Consider the following 17,371-nt stretch of genomic DNA (forward strand, 5'->3'; position numbering starts at 1 on the left):
CTCTTAGCCTAACCTGACGGAACTACAGCCACTCCTTGTTTAGCAGCTACCACGTTTAGCGACTGTTCAAATACGGCGGTAATAGTAAAATAAAAAAAAAATCATTTTCACACCATTGCACACATTTATGACCAAATTTCCTGCACCTGACAACAAAAGCCTTCAATGTGAAACTGATTAAGGTCTGGTAAAATTCAGGCAGCAGTGCATGGGAGGTTCTAATCAACTAATTAAGATCACAGAGCCAAACTTTTTAACTTGCCTTAGCACTTTTTAGGGTCTGGCATAGGACACCATACGAGAGAACTTTATCTGAATGAGGTGGCAGCATCCAGTAACCTTTGCAGCATCTCTCTCTCTCTCTCTCTCTCTCTCTCTCTCTCTCTCTCTCTCTCTCTCTCTCTCTCTCTCTCTCTCTCTCTCTCTCTTGTGTTCGCTTAGTGACCATTTCACTTCTGATTTAAGGAACAGATTGTGGTCACTAAATGAGCAGGTGATGTATTTTATGAATAAAATGGTGAGGAGAAAGAAGAACTGAGTTTTGCTAAGTGCTCCTGGAAAAAGTGGGATATAACTGCAATAATGTAAATAATAGTAATTGTCATCATTGACAGGTGCTTAGTAAGAACTTGCATGTTTCTGCTTTTCCTGAGCAATGAATATTACATACTTCATAACATTTTCTGTTGCAGTGTACTGAAAGACAGAATTCCCCTGTGACATCTCCAGGATCATCTCCACTTGCTCAAAGAAGGAAACCACTTCCTGATACCATACAAGGATCCCATCTTACCCTTCCACCAGTGCCTCCTCGATTGGATCTAATACAGAAAGGAGTTTCCCGATCCCCTTGCGCCAGCCCAACAAGCTCACCAAAGGTAAAAGTACCATTTAGTGATAGAACATAAGAGTTTATCATTCTTTTTCTTAGAAACATACTGAGGACTTCTTAAGCTTCTCTTCCCAATTTCATGGTTATAAGAATGAGTATTTCATGCATGTGTGCACATGCCCACATACACACACACAAGCCCAACCACATGCAGATCACTGCAGTTGAATATCATTGATCATTGGCTAAAGGTTGTTTTCTTTTCATTTTTCCTTGATTCTTTACTCTTATGGTTTCTTTTCACTTTCAACTGCTGTTCTTTGAGCTTTTCTCCTTTTACTCAAATCTACTGAATTCACCTAATTAACTTGTGGTCATTCCTGCACCTAATTCCATGTTTTTCTTTCATCAAGCCAATATTCTATGTCTTTGGAAAAAGTTCAGTGTGAGCTTTTGTGCTCAGTGAGGAAATTGTACAGGTATTTTGTAAACCAACAATTACAAAATCCTTTTACATTTGGTTCTTTTGCGTATATACTCCTAATGCGTATTGTTCTGAATTCTCTGTTCTTTTATATATATATTTATTTATCTACCTGCACATGAGAGCCAGATGGTGTAGTGGTTAAGGCTCTGGGCTACACACTCAGCCCTAGGAAGAAGGCAATGGCAAACCAGTTCCGAAAATCCTGCGAAGAAAATTGCAGGGACTTGTCCAGGCAGTCTCTGAGAATCAGGCACGATTGAACAGATTTTTTTTTAAAAAAATACCTGCACACGGGCCTAAATTTAAAGTCAGTTTTACAGTCATCCTAGAGTTTGCTATCCAACTGTACTAAAGATTTCCAACAGCAATTAGAGCAAGCATAAACTATTGCTATTGCTATTTATATTGATATATATAGATCAGCTTTTCTCAACCTTTTGACCCTGGAGGAACCCTTGAAATATTGTTCAGGCCTCAGAGAACCCCTGCACGTTCAGGCTTCAATATAGGCCAGAGGTTACAAAATTATTATATTTGCTTCATGTGTAGGCCTGTATATATGCATTAACTGTGTTCTTAAACTAAAAGAATGAAACATTAAAGAGGTAAATGTTGCCCAAATTTGAAATAATGTTTTAAATAAATTGTGATTTCCCAGGGAACTCCTAGGTTTCCACAAAATCCTGGTTGAGAAACCGTGATATAGATTTATATGTGTATCTTCAGTGTTGAACTCTGAGCTCTGCTTCTTTCTATGTTAACACTGATACTTTGATCTGCCTTTTTCATAATAGTTGTTTTATACACACACACACACACACACCGTTCTGTGTTCTTTTCAAAAATCGCAAGATACTTTGTAAAATTAATTACTTTACTTGCATATTCTACAATTTATTTTCACTTGTCAGATATTAGAGCAAATAAAATTATGTGGGAGACTTGAGCCTATTGTCTACAACTGGTTAAAAGAAAATTGTAGAAACTATTTCTGTTTCCAATAAACATAATATTGTATAAGAAGGGAAATAATTATTTCATAAGCATACTAAAGAAAATCCAGCTTTGGATTATAACTGGAAAACTAAACACAGATTTTTAACTGAATGTTGGATGCATAGTAAAAAAAAAGTTATTGAGAATATGTTCTTCCCATTTGTATGCAAACATCTAGCAATGTACTATATTAGTGTTTTATTTCCTGACCTGACAACTTTTTTTTACATGTTAACTCAATTATGGTTGGATATTAATTTATTGAAATTTACAAAAAGTTTGCTTATTGATATCATTTTAATTAATTTTGTCATTTTAACTGACATCAAAAGATTAGGTTTCTGGTCTTAATAGAGAGTACAGATACTGATTTGAAACAACAAACTGGGTACTTTGAAATCAATTTGTTTTTATATTTAGGTGTGTATGTATTGATTCATTCAAATGGTTTTCAGTGTTTATTGTTTTTATTTGATGCTCATCATTTTAAGCAGTGATGTATGAAGGTGACTATACAAAATACTGTATTTGTCACTAAATATATGGGGTCACAAAGAGTCAGACACGACTTAATGACTGAACAATAACAACATACATGATATACTTAATGAAACATTTTAATCTGTGTTGTGTCTTAGTCTTCTCCATGTATGATGAGGAAACAAGACAAGCCTCTTCCAGCACCACCACCACCAATTCGAGATCCACCTCCACCTCCACCAGAAAGGCCCCCACCCATTCCTCCAGATAATAGGTTAAGTAGACATTTGCATCATCCTGAAAGTGTATCTGCCAGAGATCAACCAATGCCACTTGAAGCCTGGTGCCCCAGAGAAGTATGTGGGAATAATCAAATTATGGGATGTCGTATAGTAGGAAATGATAATTGTCCCAAACCTGGACTTACTGCAAGCTCAAATATGAATGGAAGACATTGTCGCATGGGTTCTGATCCAATATTTCTGCGAAAACACAGATGCCATGAATTACCTTTAGAAGGTACCAAGGTAAGAGATAGATGGTATGATGCATGAAGTTTAATTTTAGTTAAGAGTGTTGCTGTTGAAGCCTGGTGATCCAGAGGAGTGTGTGGGAATAATCAAATAATAGAATGTCATTTAGTAGGAAATGATAATTTCCCTATTATCCCAAACCTGACTTACTGCAAACTCAAATATCAGTAGAAAACATTGTCGCATGGATTATGATCCAAGATTTCTGCAAAAATTCTTATGTCTTGAATTACCATTAGAAGATACTAACATAAAAGATATGTGATGCGATACATGAAGTTTAATTAACACAAATGCCTGTAAACAATAGAAGGATAATTGCATCTTATCATTTAGTGGCCCATTTAATTATAATGTTTGAAGATTATATAATAAAATGGCTAAAAGCAAATAATTCTCTGTCAGGCATTTTTAAGGAATATGTTTATTAAAGTGTGTGAGGGAACCTTAGCTGAATTATTTATAGTGCTGAACACATGGAATTTATATTGATGACAGGCAATTTGCAGACATGCAGAATGAAACATAAAATTAAAGTTGAGAATGGGTTCCAAAAATGCTTTAACTGAACATTTTATTTGTATATAGTTTACAAATTACCATTCTGAGAAATTCATCTGTTGCAGATATTTTCAAACGGCCATCTAGGTAATGAAGAATATGATGTTCCACCTCGCCTTTCACCCCCTCCACCAATTGTTTCAGTCATGCCAAATATGAAGTAAGTTCAATGTTAAATTTAAGAACATTGATTATATAAACTACAAGGAAAATTCAGCTGGTTAAAAGTTTGTTTTCTTTTTATTTTTACAAATTAGAATTATGTATTGAATAGAATATGTTCACAAATTTGGGACCTTTCAGATCTTCGTCCATTTGTCTAGAAGTCACAGACGTTGTACAAGGGTGAATTAGAAAATATTTTTAAAAATATTTTACAAGAGCATTAGATGAAGGCTGTGAATAAATATTGAAAGTTACCATACCCTAGTTCCTCCATATCCTGTTGACAGGCATTTCATAATTATACATTACAAGAATATCATTCTTTACTCAAGTTCTTGAAAAACATAGAACTTCTGGTACATACAAAGCTCTGAAAAATCAGACTTAACAAGGAAATAATAGTTTTGTATCAATATGGGATTCACTAAAGTCAAAAGATAGTTGCTAGAATTAACCAGTCTTTTTCTCTTTCACCTCTGTTTAATCACTATAAAAAGGAACAATCAGATTACAGTTAGTCTTGTATAATTTGCTGAAACAACAGCTCCTGAGCAGGCTCTTTGCCAGGAGAAATAAAATTCTGTTTAAAGCATCATTAGGTTGGTTTCTAGTTTCCTCTTTAAACAGTGATAATGACACTTGCTAAAACTGGGGAAACATAGATTTATCTCCCTAAAGACTGTTGGGTCATTGGACAATCCACTAGACATGCTGATTTGTTCTAACATTAACACATTTTTCACATGAATCCTGATACACATTTTTAAAAAAGAAATTGCTAGGATGATCATGGTAGAATACTCACAGTGTACTAATCTCAACAATTTTCTATAATTATACCAAAAATTCTTTCTATTTCCACAGATTATTCAGTTTTCTCATCTTCCACATTTATAGCAAGATCACATTCCCATAGCTGTTTTGTGGGTTGTTAAAGGCATTCCAGAGGCCTTTAATAAGATAGTGTAAATTTTTGACACTGTCCATTTAGTATTTTCCTCTGATAAAAGAATTATCCTTTCAGAATCAGCAGGAGAGCATTATGCTGCTTCCTTTACATCTGAAGAAATGATTAAGAAATGATTAAGCTTATACATATTGTATAGCCAGATTGGTCCCAAAACATTAAATCTCCAGTTTAAATTATTGTTCATTTATAAAACACTCCTTTTATGTCAGCAGATTTGCCTAGTTCAATCTCTTTAGTTTAATGCTTTTAAATTATCCTGAAAAAAATTATGTCTTGTAAGAGGCATTAATGTAGAAGGATGTTGTCAATACTTTAACAACTTTAATGTATAATTTGTTATTGTTTATATCTGATTGATTTATTAAAATTTATACTTATTTCTTTACAGTGATTTAATATTTTAATCTTTTTATATGTTTTTAGAATTTTTAGTGTTATAAAACTCCTTAGTAATAATATATTTCCTACTGAATTTTGAGCTAGAAATGGGGCATTTCGATTTCAAAATGTTTTGACATGTATGATTATAATGAAAGTTTTCAGAATGGAGGAGGTATTTCAGAAATTGTTTTATAAACTACAGCTCACTCAGTTGTAAAAAGGTTATTCAAAAACAGTAACATTATTGAGACTGACTGGATTTGTGATGTGGCTAGAATCTATTCAGATACAGATTTCTCCAAGACAGTTTTCTTCACTGGTTCTGATTCAGTGACCTGAGGAAGGCAGAACAGAGGTTCTATTAGGTTATTGCCAAGCAACAGAGTAAACATTCCAATGAGTGGCAGTTGGTTGCAGCCTATATAAGAGGCTTGGCTATCTTTGTTCTCTTTACTGGAAATTTCGTCTAGCTCAGGTGTCATCCCTGTGTAGGAATTTATTGAAACCTTAGACCCTTGGACTGGCTACCAGCCTTGACCCGGCTCTTGAATCTTGGGCCAACTTTAGATTTCGTAGGCAAGCCTTTGCTTTGTTTGACATTCCTGAATACATTGCTAACTCTGTTACCTGAAAATAAACCTGATAATCTTCCAAGAAACCATGTATGTATGCAAGGCTGAAATAGGACAGATACAGCTGTTGCAGCAGCATGATCAAAGCTACATCCTTTTATATGGGTATGTGCTGTGAGCAAATATACAAAATGGGTGGGGCTCTGATAGCATTGACATGACTGCCGTCTTGATTTTTTGGGTGCTTGTTAATATTTTGAGAACTGAAATGGACAGAATTTGGGAAGAGAATTCACATAGTTTCATTAAAGATTGCTAGTTAAGTAAGTCAGATATTTAAATATTTTTATTAGCTAATAATATGTATACTGAAACAAAATTAGAACAGAATGCAAATGCACTGTTTTCTGACAAGCTATGATATATGCTGAAATGTCTTCTAGAGACTGTGAATGTATTCACCTCATTCAAATGCTATTATGTAAATGACATAATGCCATCTAATAAAAAGTAAGTTGATGCTAAGAAAATGACTTAGTAGAGATAAAACAATATTGTGTTTCTTTGTATTCACTAATAACTCAAATTAAAATGGAAAATATGAAGTGTAATGTAATAGTTAAAATTCTGTGCAGAATAACATTTTTAATTACATAACTCAACAACCCATGACCCATTGGGTCATCATTTCAGAGATATTTCCTTACCTAAACAGAGAAACAGAATGACCATGGGCGGGCAAAAACACAGTGGGAGTGGGACCGACTTCTGATTTCCTGCTGGCTTCCCCATTGAGTTTCCTTGTGGGAAGCTGGCATGGAGCATCGTTAATCTTCCTTCGTCCCTCCCTCCTTGTTCCTTTCTTCCCTCCCTCATTCCTTCCCTCCTTCCTTCGCTCCCTCCCTCCTTCTCTTCATCCCTCCCTCCATTCCTTCCCTCTCTATTCCTTCCTTCCTTCCTTCCTTCCTTCCTTCCTTCCTTCCTTCCCTCCCTCCCTCCCTCCCTCCCTCCCTCCCTCCCTCCCTCCATCCTGCCAACTGGCTTTGGGCTTGCAACTTCCTGACAGATTCCCCACTGATTTTGCTTGTGGGAAGCTGCAGGGAGCATTGGCAATCACAGTCAAGTTTAGATTTCTTGCTGGCTTCCCCATTGATTGGTGGGAAGCTGTCAGGAAGTGTTGGAAATGACAATCATGTGACTGAGGCTGACCGCGGCAGTATGGCAACACTGAAGTAGCGGCAATGCGGTGGCACTGAATCAGCCACAACTTTGCCAAATTTCAGGGTGGGATTTTAGATGCATTCTGTAAAAGCATTCTGTGAGTTAGCCCATTTGAGGTACCTTGGTTGAAAAATTGTTGCCCTATGATGCGCCGTTTCACTCAATTGAAGGTTACAAATAGACACAAGAGTTTTAGTAGTATATAGATAATGGGTACATCTTAACCATTCTAAAACTGGATGCATGAAAATTTAAGTAACTGACATACAGAGTTACTAAATATTAATGAAATAATTTGATGCATAAAATGCTTGGTACATAAAAGAAATATTTAAAGTATTTTTTGAGTAGACCTATTAAAATGAATTGTTGGTAAAATTCCAGTGGGATGTATTCTGGGCTAAGTATGACTAAGTCTGAGTCAAACCATAAATTAAAAATCCTGACATTTCTTACAAATGAACAACTATAGTATAAGTTCAGATGTAAGGAGCCAGTTTGGTATAGTGGTTAAGGCATCAGGCTAGAAACAGTGAGACTGTGAGTTCTAGTTCTGCTTTACTTTAGACACCAAGCCAGCTAGGTGACTTTGGGCCAGTCACTTTCTCTCGGCCCTAGGGAAGAGGCCATGGCAAATAACTTCCAAAATCTTGCCAAGAAAACTGCAGGGACTTGTCCAGGCGGTTACCAAGAGTCAACACTGACTCCAAGGCACATGCACAATGAAATGTTTAATTAATTATAGAAGTGTTTGATACTGCATGGAAGGATGCTGTTGAAACTGTTTCAAAAGCAGTTTTAAAAAAGATCTGGCAGTTGCAATGGCCAGATTTGAGGAAAAGTTGTTATGATGGTCCCCAACCTGCCATCATCAGAAAAATAGAGAAGGGAGTAAGAAAGAACTTACTTTTCCTAAAATTTCAAATTGGAACTTCAGAATAGGAAATTAACTACCTAAGGGAGACAGGATGATGGATTTTGAGCCCCCTTCATTCCTTCTTTCTTTCTCGTCTCACACACGCACACAAATATCTGGGGGAACAAAACCCAGGATTAGCTATAGTGCTAATAAAAGGACTTGTAATAAGATTTTTTATTTTTTTCTATAGGGACTCTGCTTCATAAATACTCCTTTTCACCACTAAATGAATCCCCCCCCACTTTCAATTCTGTGAATAAGGTAATATAAATATCTCTGATACCACCTCTTTGAGAGGTTGCCATCATCCTTGTTTATTATAGGCTGAAAGTATAAAGGCAAGAGTGTGTTCTTTCTAGTCAAGAAAATCTGTAAACAGGAAGTGGCAGATGCAAGAACATCTGAGTGGATCTTGAGGAAATTGGTTATTTTATTAATGCTGGTGTCTTACATAAGCCACATGATACGTACTGCAGTTGATAAAACACGAGACCTGAGTTTTTTTTTAAAAAAATGCAGGAAAATATCAGACGGCTTTCTTTCTTTCTTTCTTTCTTTCTTTCTTTCTTTCTTTCTTTCTTTCTTTCTTTCTTTCTTTCTTTCATTACTGCACATCTAATACACCTCCAGTTGATTTAGAATAACAAGTTTTTAAATACAGAAATCAATCAAGCCAAACTAAAACCCTACAAAAAATACAACTAAGAATAGCATATGTTGTAAACTAAGAACATTTAAATACTGTTAAAGAAACATTGTCAAAAATGTTTCTTTAACAGTAGGTACTTTATTCAAGCAAATAAAAATCCTTGTACATTAAGTCATTTTGTGGATTGATTGTAAATGTGGCTTTATGTTCAGTAACAAGTACTGTATAAAATGTGTATGCAACAAAGTTTAGTGATATGAAGTAAAGAATATGCAATTGAACAGTTTTTAGTGTTTCAATACACAGGCCAGAATGCATTGTTATGACTATTCTGTGTGATTTTATTACTTTGTATGTTATGTATGCTTACCTGATCTATGCATGTTCATCACAATGGATCAACTAAGTTGTATAAACAGAAATAATACCTCATATGTGTATCTGCACTATCATTTGCTCATAGTTATTATGGAGCAGGCACTCCAACATCCAGTTTTGATTCTGTCAACATACAAGCTTTTATGAGTAAATCTAACTTGCCAGTGCTTATCATCTGTTCATTAGATTATAAGAGGAGATGTGAGAAGCTCACAATAAAGCATGACATAGAAACACTTTGCTGGTCATTGTTGACAACTGAATTCCAGAGCAATGATGTGATTTGGTATAATTCTTACAGATGAAGAGGAGCCTATAAATGTTACACCTGAAATGATCTGTCCTGATGAGACTTAGAGGCGGCCAGGCAGATTAAATATCAAAAATACTCTTTATTAAGTAAATAAATAAGTCCTTACAATCAAGAAAGAACTGAGTTCAATCAAGACCAACTGGGCAGCAACAAACTGGCAAGATTGCAGGAGGAGACAGCAAGGCAGTGGAGCAGGACTCTTTAACGGAGACTGGGAGACTGGGAGAAGCTGGAGTGCGAGGTGCTACTGAAGCTGAAGTCAAATGATCTTGAACTGGAACATCACTCGAAATAGGCTGGCACCAGAATACTGGGCATAGCTGACCAGAGCCCCCTGGATACTTCTGGGATCTAAGGACCAGACTGGATTGGACTTGATGGCTTGGGCTGGACTGGACACTGGAGACTGAAGACTCAGAGCACAGCTGAGAACTCGGAGCAAGGCTGGACTCGGCTGGAAGCCCTGGACTCAGCTGGATACTCTGGACTAGGAACTTGGAGCAAGGCTGAGAACTCAGAGCAATTCGGGTTTGCAACTAGATAGGTGTGGAACTCCTAAACAAAGTTGAGCACCCAAAGCACAGGTGAACTGGACCAGAAATTCACGGCAAGATTGGAGGTCAAGGGCACACTGAATCCATACTGGAGACCTGGAACTAAGTGAACTAGAAACGTTGCAAGGCTGCACCAAAGGCTCAGGGCGAAACTGCAGACTGGAGGCATGACAAGGCTGGACTGGAGAGTCTGGACATGGCTGGAATCTCGAAATGGGGCAAGAAGCACGCTTGGAATGTGCGCAAGGTGACTGTCAAGATCCAGTGCTGGACATGAGATTGAGGTTGCTGGGTTCGGCGAGCAGAAGATCCTCGGCAGCAGAAGCAGGATTCGAGTCCTCTTCGGTGGAGAATGCTGGCGCTGATTCCTCTTTGGTAACAGATGCTGTCTCCAACGCTGGTAAGGACTCTTCTGCGGAAGCTGCAGGCTTGTAGGATTGGTTGTCTCTGGCAGCTTGCTCTTCGCGTGTCTACCTTTTATGACGATTCTTCATGCACCTGTTCCCTTCTGCAACCAATCGGGCTGCCTTCTCCTTGCACTTCTCTACCCGTTGTTGGCGCACACTGATTGGAGGATTCAAATCCTCCTCAGAAGATTGGCCAATCAGCTCCTGTGGCTTTTCCCGTGCTACTGACTCATCTCTGGGTTTCGCTTTCCCGGTTTCAGCTTGGTAAGTTTCTATTTCCTCCTCTGACTCAGAGTTTCATTTTCTGAGTCAGAGGCATGCTGGATTCTCACACTATCCCCCCCCCCCAGGATACCCCTCCCTCACAGTTTGGGGGCTGGTTTCAGGGGGTAACATGAATGAAACTGAGCGACTTTCCTTGGAACCTGTATGTCAGAAGCCAACTCCCAAGAATTCTCCTCTGGACCATATCCTTTCCATTCAATGAGGTATTGGAGCTTCCCATGCCTCTTTTGAGAATCTAGAATCCAAGAGACTTCATATTCTGGTTCCCCATTAATGTGAAGAGGCGGCGGAGCAGGCTTGGATGTTCTCAATGGACTTGAGGTTGTGGCAGGAACCAACAATGACTGATGAAACACCAGGTGTATTTTCATATGTCTGGGTAAAGTAAGATGAAAAGCCACAGGATTGATGATTGCTTCAATGGGAAAGGGCTCCACAAACCTATGGTCTAATTTCTTTGAAGGGCGTGCTGAAGGTAGATTTCAAGTTGATAACCAAACATAATCCCCTACTGCCAATCTGCTGCCCTCTTTCCAATGGCGATCAACGAATCTTTTATAATTAGCTTTGGCTTGATCCAGCTGATTCCGCAATACCTGGTGACAAGCTTGGAGCTCTTCTATGAATCGGTCAGAGGCAGGGAACAATGACTGTGGTGGTTCTAGGGGAAATAGGTGAGGATGGAAACCTTAAGTGGCCATAAAAGGTATGGTCTTAGTTGAGGAACGTACTGAATTATTGTAAGTGAATTCGGTGAGGGCCAAAAGCTTGAACCAGTTGTCCTGCTGATAGTTAATGTAACACCTTAAGTACTGTTCTAAGGTGGCATTAACACGTTTAATCTTTCCATCTGATTGGGGGTGGTGAGAAGATGGAAGATTTCCTTGGATCTTTAAGTTTTGGAGAAGCGCCTTCCAAAATTTTGCTGTAAATTGTGCACTGCGGTCAGTTATTATTCGTTTGGCCAGTCCATGTAAGTGAAAAGTGTTTTGTATATACAATTGTGCAGTCTCTTGACCTGTAGGTAGTCCTGGGCAGGTGATAAAATGCACCATCTTGGTTAAACTATCTATGACAAGAAGGATAGCTGCGGCTCCATCGGATCTTGGAAGATGAGTTATAAAATCCATTGATACCACCTCCCAAGGTTTCTCTGGCATTGGAAGCGGCATGAGAAGTCCTGAAGGCTTACCCATCTGATTCTTTGCCCTCCAACATTCTGGACAGGAAAGGACATACTGTTTCACATCATGTAACATGTGAAGCCACCAAAATTCCTGAGATGAGATTCAGAGACTTGAAGAAGCTAAAATGGCCCATGGCTAGGTTATCATAACACCAATGAAGTATTCTTTAATGAAGTTCCCCAGGGGGAACATAGTGCCAACCACAGAAACAGCAGTTCATGGTTCCAATTCCATAATGTTTCTTGTTCAGCTGGGAGTTGGAGTAACTCTTCTGTTTCTTTACAAAGGGGTCGTTCTGATGCTGTTTCTGAAGTTGTTGGAGCAAATCCCCAGCATCTTGAGTAGTTGCAAATTTCTCTACGGGAATTACAGAATGAGGAGGCAGAGGGAGAGAATCCCTCTCATATTCAGGTTTTCTAGATAAAGTGTTAGCTCTTTGATTTTGCCCACACGGAATGTACGTGACTCAGAAGTTCAATTGCGAAAAGAACAGGTCCGAGAGCAGAGCTGTAAGCTTCTCAAACTGAGGAATAAAAGTTCTATAATAGTTTGCAAACCCCAACAATCTCTGAATGTCCTTGGCCCTATGAGATTGCCAGGATTGCAAAGCCTCGACTTTTTCTGGCTCCATTGCCAGTCCAGCATGAGAGATTCAGTGTCCTAAGAAATCTATGGTCTTTGGCAAATTGAAATTTCTCCAATTTCGAATACAGGTGATTCACTCGAAGGCGTAGCAGTAGTGCACATACATGCTGATAATGTTCTGACAAGGAAGAAGAGAAGATCAAGATGTCATCTAGGTAGATGATTAGATTTCGATCTAGCAGATCTTGAAACACATTTTTCATGAAGTGCATAAACATACCAGGAGAGTTCGACAATCCAAAGGGCATGACTGTATAGTCATAATGTCCGTACTGGGTGCGAAATGCAGTCTTCCACTCATCACCTTTATTCGAATGAGGTTGTACTCCCCACATAGGTCCAATTGGGTAAAGACCCAGGCCCCTTTTATTCTTTCCAATAGTTCCGATATTAAGTGCAGCAGGTACCGGTTCTTGACAGTGATTTCATTTAAACAATAGTCAAAGCAAAGACGCAGCTCACCAGATTTTTTCTTGACGGAGAGGACTGGAATGGCTAAAGGAGAGGTGGAGGGTCAAATCAACCCCTTTTTCAGATTAGTATCTAAGAATTCTCTCAAGGCAGCTCTTTCTGGTTCTGACAATGAGTAAATCCTTCCCATAGGAAGTTTGGCACTTTCAGTTCAATGGCACAATTATACAGGCGACAACTGATCCACGTCCTTCTTGTCAAAAATGTCTGCAAAATCTTGCAGCTGGGGTGGAATCAAGGAATTCAAAGGCTGTATTTGACTGGACGCCAAGGTACTAGAGAGATAAGAGGAGCATCATGGACTTGGAAATGAAATTGCAGTCTTTGCCCACTCTATGTGGGGCTCGTGAGCTTTCAACCTGTAAGGATGGAATACCCAGTCACAATGGCTAATTGCGACTGGGTGCTCCAGCCTTACACAGAGCTGAAGAGAGGAAGGGGCAGGACAGAAGCAGAAGGCAGGAGGCTTAAAAGAGAAGCCGGGAGGAAGTAGGCCCCATTCGTGGCTTTAACAGAGTTTGATGCTGTTCCAATAAAGAACTACGCATATCTCTAGTGGCTTGTGATGTGAGTTGCTGGATTTGGGGCATAAAGATCAAGAACCTCACAGAAAGCCACAACTCCTTTTTCCTCACAATGGTGGCCCTACTGGAGGATGCAGAGCACCCTAAAGCAGCCCACACAGGGCAACTGGCAGAGCGATGCAGACAACCCAGATGGCCGAGCTCCCAAACCATGGGGAGAATGGAGGACACTGGGCCGCAGGCCTGAAACAACCTACCCAGAGCAGAACCCAGGAGTGTGTGGGGCCCCATAGGGCAATGCATGGATCTAAAGTGATTTAAAGACCTCAGAGACCCCCTGATACCCAAGTGCAAGTGGGGAGATGGCAGCAAGCTCCAACCCCAGCATAAGGTACCAGTGGAGTCGGGCAGCAAGATGGTGCATCTAGAGCGAGATGTGTCAGCCCTATGAGGGGCAATTGAAGACCTGCTCTGGAAGTTAGACTGCGGAGCCCAAACCCCCATGACAAGGGACAGAGCCGCAATGCTAATGTCCCCTGAAGGCAAGGGGAGAGGGCCTACAGCCTGGGGGGGTGGCACTGGATTCCTGGGAATCGAGGACCCCTAGCCCCAGGCAAATAGGCAAACAAGCGAGCAGAGCAAAGAGAAAGGCAAGGCAGCCCAAAGGCAGGAAACTCAAAAACCCGGCCCAGGCAGCGTTAAGCCCAGCAACGACAGGGAGAGGGATGCAGCCTAGGCATGAAAGCACGGCAGCTGCACCTGGAGGAGGAGGATTTCCTGCCTGGAAGGTGATCATGCTGAGCCCCTGGGAAGCACCAACCCCGACCCCCATAGAAGTGAGTGAAGCTTGGAGGAGGGGGGGGCGTTTGAAACTAAGAGGCCTAAAAACCAGGCCAAATCTGCAGCAAGAGGCGTGATGACAAGGTGGGTGCCATCTACAGGCGGGAATGCAGCAAACCTAACAAGCAACAAGGCCTAACAACTGGGGGGTTGTTGCACAGGGAGCCTGGTATGCGGGATAGCCAACCCCTACAGGACCGAGTAGCCCATGGAAGAGGGACGAATCCTTTGGAGACCGAGGCCTGAGCATCAAATTCAGTGGAGACCCTAAGCAGTTAGCATGCTTTCTTATACACATGAAGGAGTTCATGGAAGAATTTAAGGGGACCTTCCGTTCAGAGGATGCCAAGGTGCGATACGTATTGGGGCGCCTCAGAGCAGTGGCTGCGGAATGGTTAGAGGGACTGCACAAGGCAGCAGCCCCAGAACTTTGAGATTTCCAAGGCTTTATGAAAGCACTAAAAGAGCAATTTGAAGACCCACTAGCAGTGGTAAGGGCCCGAACTAGTATGCATACCCTAAGACAGGGAGGCAAGTTGGTATCAGAGTACGCCATAGAGTTCAGAACTCTGGTGGGGAGACTTACCAACTGGCCGGAGTCCCTAAAAATTGAACATTTCAAGGGGGGCCTATGCCCCGAAATTTTAGAGTGGTCCCTGGCCTGAGGAAACGCAAAATCATTAAGGGACTGGATTTGCCTAGTGGGGGAAGTTGAGGAAGTGCAGGCCCAAGTAAGATGCCAGCAATGGTCATATGCCACCAGAAAGCACTCAACATTTGTAAAAGACCCTTTTGAGCGGAAGACAGCTGACCATCCAAGAGATGAGAGAGAGCAAAGAGCACGAAAGGGCTTATGCTTCACTTGCGGGAAAGAGGGGCATCAAGCAGCTGACTGCATACCCCCCACTGGCAAGGAAAGCCAAAAGGCAGTAGAACCGACATGAACACCCCAGCCCGGAAGATCGGGGCACCAGCAGCGGCGGCTACTGAAAAAAAAACACCATGAGGCCTGTGAGAACTCAGAAGATTCAGCTGAAGAGGGACAGGCATGTGAGAATGGGCACAAAGACCCCATGATGAGTGGTAACTATCCTGTATTGATGGTGAGCGCCCAGCTTAGGCCACTGAGGGAGGGGACCATGCTGAACTAGCAGGACTCTGGGTGCACTCGTAACCTGCTGCCCCGCTCAATGGTAGCTAAACTGAAGTTGAGGGTAGAAAGGCTGAAGGACCCCATCATCTTCACCCAACTAGATGGGGACATGCAAGGGGACCCTGCTAAATATTACGCTGAGCCAGTAATCATGCAGGTGGGAACACATGAGGTTTTGAGATTCCTAGTGGCCCCAGTCACCATCCACCCTGTGGTCTTAGGGCTTGCTTGGTTCCAGGACTGTAACCCAAGAGTAAATTGGAAATCAAGGCAGATTTACTTCTCCGATGGGACCACCTCTCACGAGGGAAGATTTTCACTAAACTTGACCTAAGAGAGGCATATTTCAGGGTACGGATTTGAGAAGGGGATGAGTGGAAAACTGCATTTAACTACCAACTCGGGTCATTTGAGTACCTAGTTATGCCGCTCAGACTGCAGGGGGCACCAGGGGCCTTCATGGACCTCATAAATGAAATCATGCATGACTTCCTCTACCGAGGCATCTTAGTCTATTTGGACGACATCCTAATCTACTCTGAAACAATGAACACTTGACGCTGGTGAAAGAAGTTCTGAAGCGGCTGTTTAAAAATCAACTGTATGCAAAACTCTTGAACTGTGAGTTCCACAAGATGCAACTGGGTTACCTGGGGTACAGGATCTCTAGTAAGGGTGTGGAGATGGACCCGGCTAAGGTCAGAGATATAGTCACTGGGAACCACTGCGCACCAGGAGGAAACTATAGAGTATTTTAGGATTTGCCAACTTTTATCAGCAGTTTATTCCTCACTTCGCCAAGTAGCACTGCCCCTCACAGACTTGCTGAAGATGAAAGGAAAAGGAGACCCAAAAACAATGAAGAAACCTGGAGTCCTGATCAAATGGACAGCTGAATACCAGGATGCATTTGACCACCTCAAAGTACTCTTCACATCTGAGCTGGTTCTAAGACACCTCGACCCCGCATGGCCCCTGATCGTCCAGGCAGATGCCTCGGATATAGCCATTGGGGCCATCCTGTTACAAAAAGATGTAAATGGAGAGCTGAGACCTCACACAAATTTTTGGAGACAGAGGCGTTGGCACATCTGGGAGAAGTGGGCTTTTGCGGTACAATCAGCACTTGTCACCTGGCGGCACCTGCTCAAGGGAGCTCCACACCAATTCCAGGTTTGGACAGACCATAAGAATCTAGAGACCTTGAAATCCCCAAGAAAACTGAATCCCAAACATAGCAGGTGGGCATAGTTCTTTAGTAGATTTAACTTCATGCTAAAGTACTTGCCTGGTGGTAGGAATTTCCTGGCTGGCATGTTATCTCACCTACCCCAACATAACAGTGAGAGAGAAGAGGTTGGATTCTGTCCTTTCTCCTGCCCAATTCAGGATGGTGGCTCCCACTCATAGCTGGACAGCTGGCATGGCTGCATGGGTGGAGAAGGGCTTACACACCAAACTTCAGTCTGCAGTTCTCCAAGATGGCTGGCTACAGAACAATAAAACCTTTTTGGTGGAAAAGTTGGGATTATGGTGGAAGGGAGAGAAGATATACATAACAGAAACCTTGAGATGGAAAGTCCTGGAACAGTGCCACGATGCTAAGGTGGTGGGGCACTTCAGATTTGTGAAAACTCTACACCTAGTGTAATGGCAATTTTGGTGGCCATCCCTATGAAAGGATATGGAGGAGTACATTGCAAGTTGCCCCATTTGTGCCATGGTGAAGCGCATCAGGGGCAAACTTCCTCTGGCCAGAGATAATCTGTCCTGATCAGACTTAGAGGTGGCCAGGCAGATTAAATATCAAAAATACTCTTTATTAAATAACTATTTACAATAAATAAG

The 17,371-nt window shown here is 41.1% G+C and overlaps 1 protein-coding gene across 3 annotated transcripts in view; it reads left to right on the forward strand.

Annotated features, from left to right (window-relative positions):
• Positions 1-17,371, forward strand: part of CBLB (Cbl proto-oncogene B) — a 91,397-nt gene that overhangs the window by 56,615 nt on the left and 17,411 nt on the right. For all 3 annotated transcript variants that reach the window (XR_010068094.1, XM_063305584.1, XM_063305585.1), the window contains 3 exons: positions 693-878; positions 2,954-3,322; positions 3,955-4,049. Coding sequence is in view for 2 of the 3 variants with exons in the window: in XM_063305584.1 (XP_063161654.1) it covers positions 693-878; positions 2,954-3,322; positions 3,955-4,049 (650 nt within the window). In the remaining variant the exon portion in view is untranslated. The remainder of the gene's footprint in view (positions 1-692; positions 879-2,953; positions 3,323-3,954; positions 4,050-17,371) is intronic.

This window comes from Candoia aspera, chromosome 5 (genome assembly GCF_035149785.1).
Source record: "Candoia aspera isolate rCanAsp1 chromosome 5, rCanAsp1.hap2, whole genome shotgun sequence".
NCBI lineage: Eukaryota > Metazoa > Chordata > Lepidosauria > Squamata > Boidae > Candoia > Candoia aspera.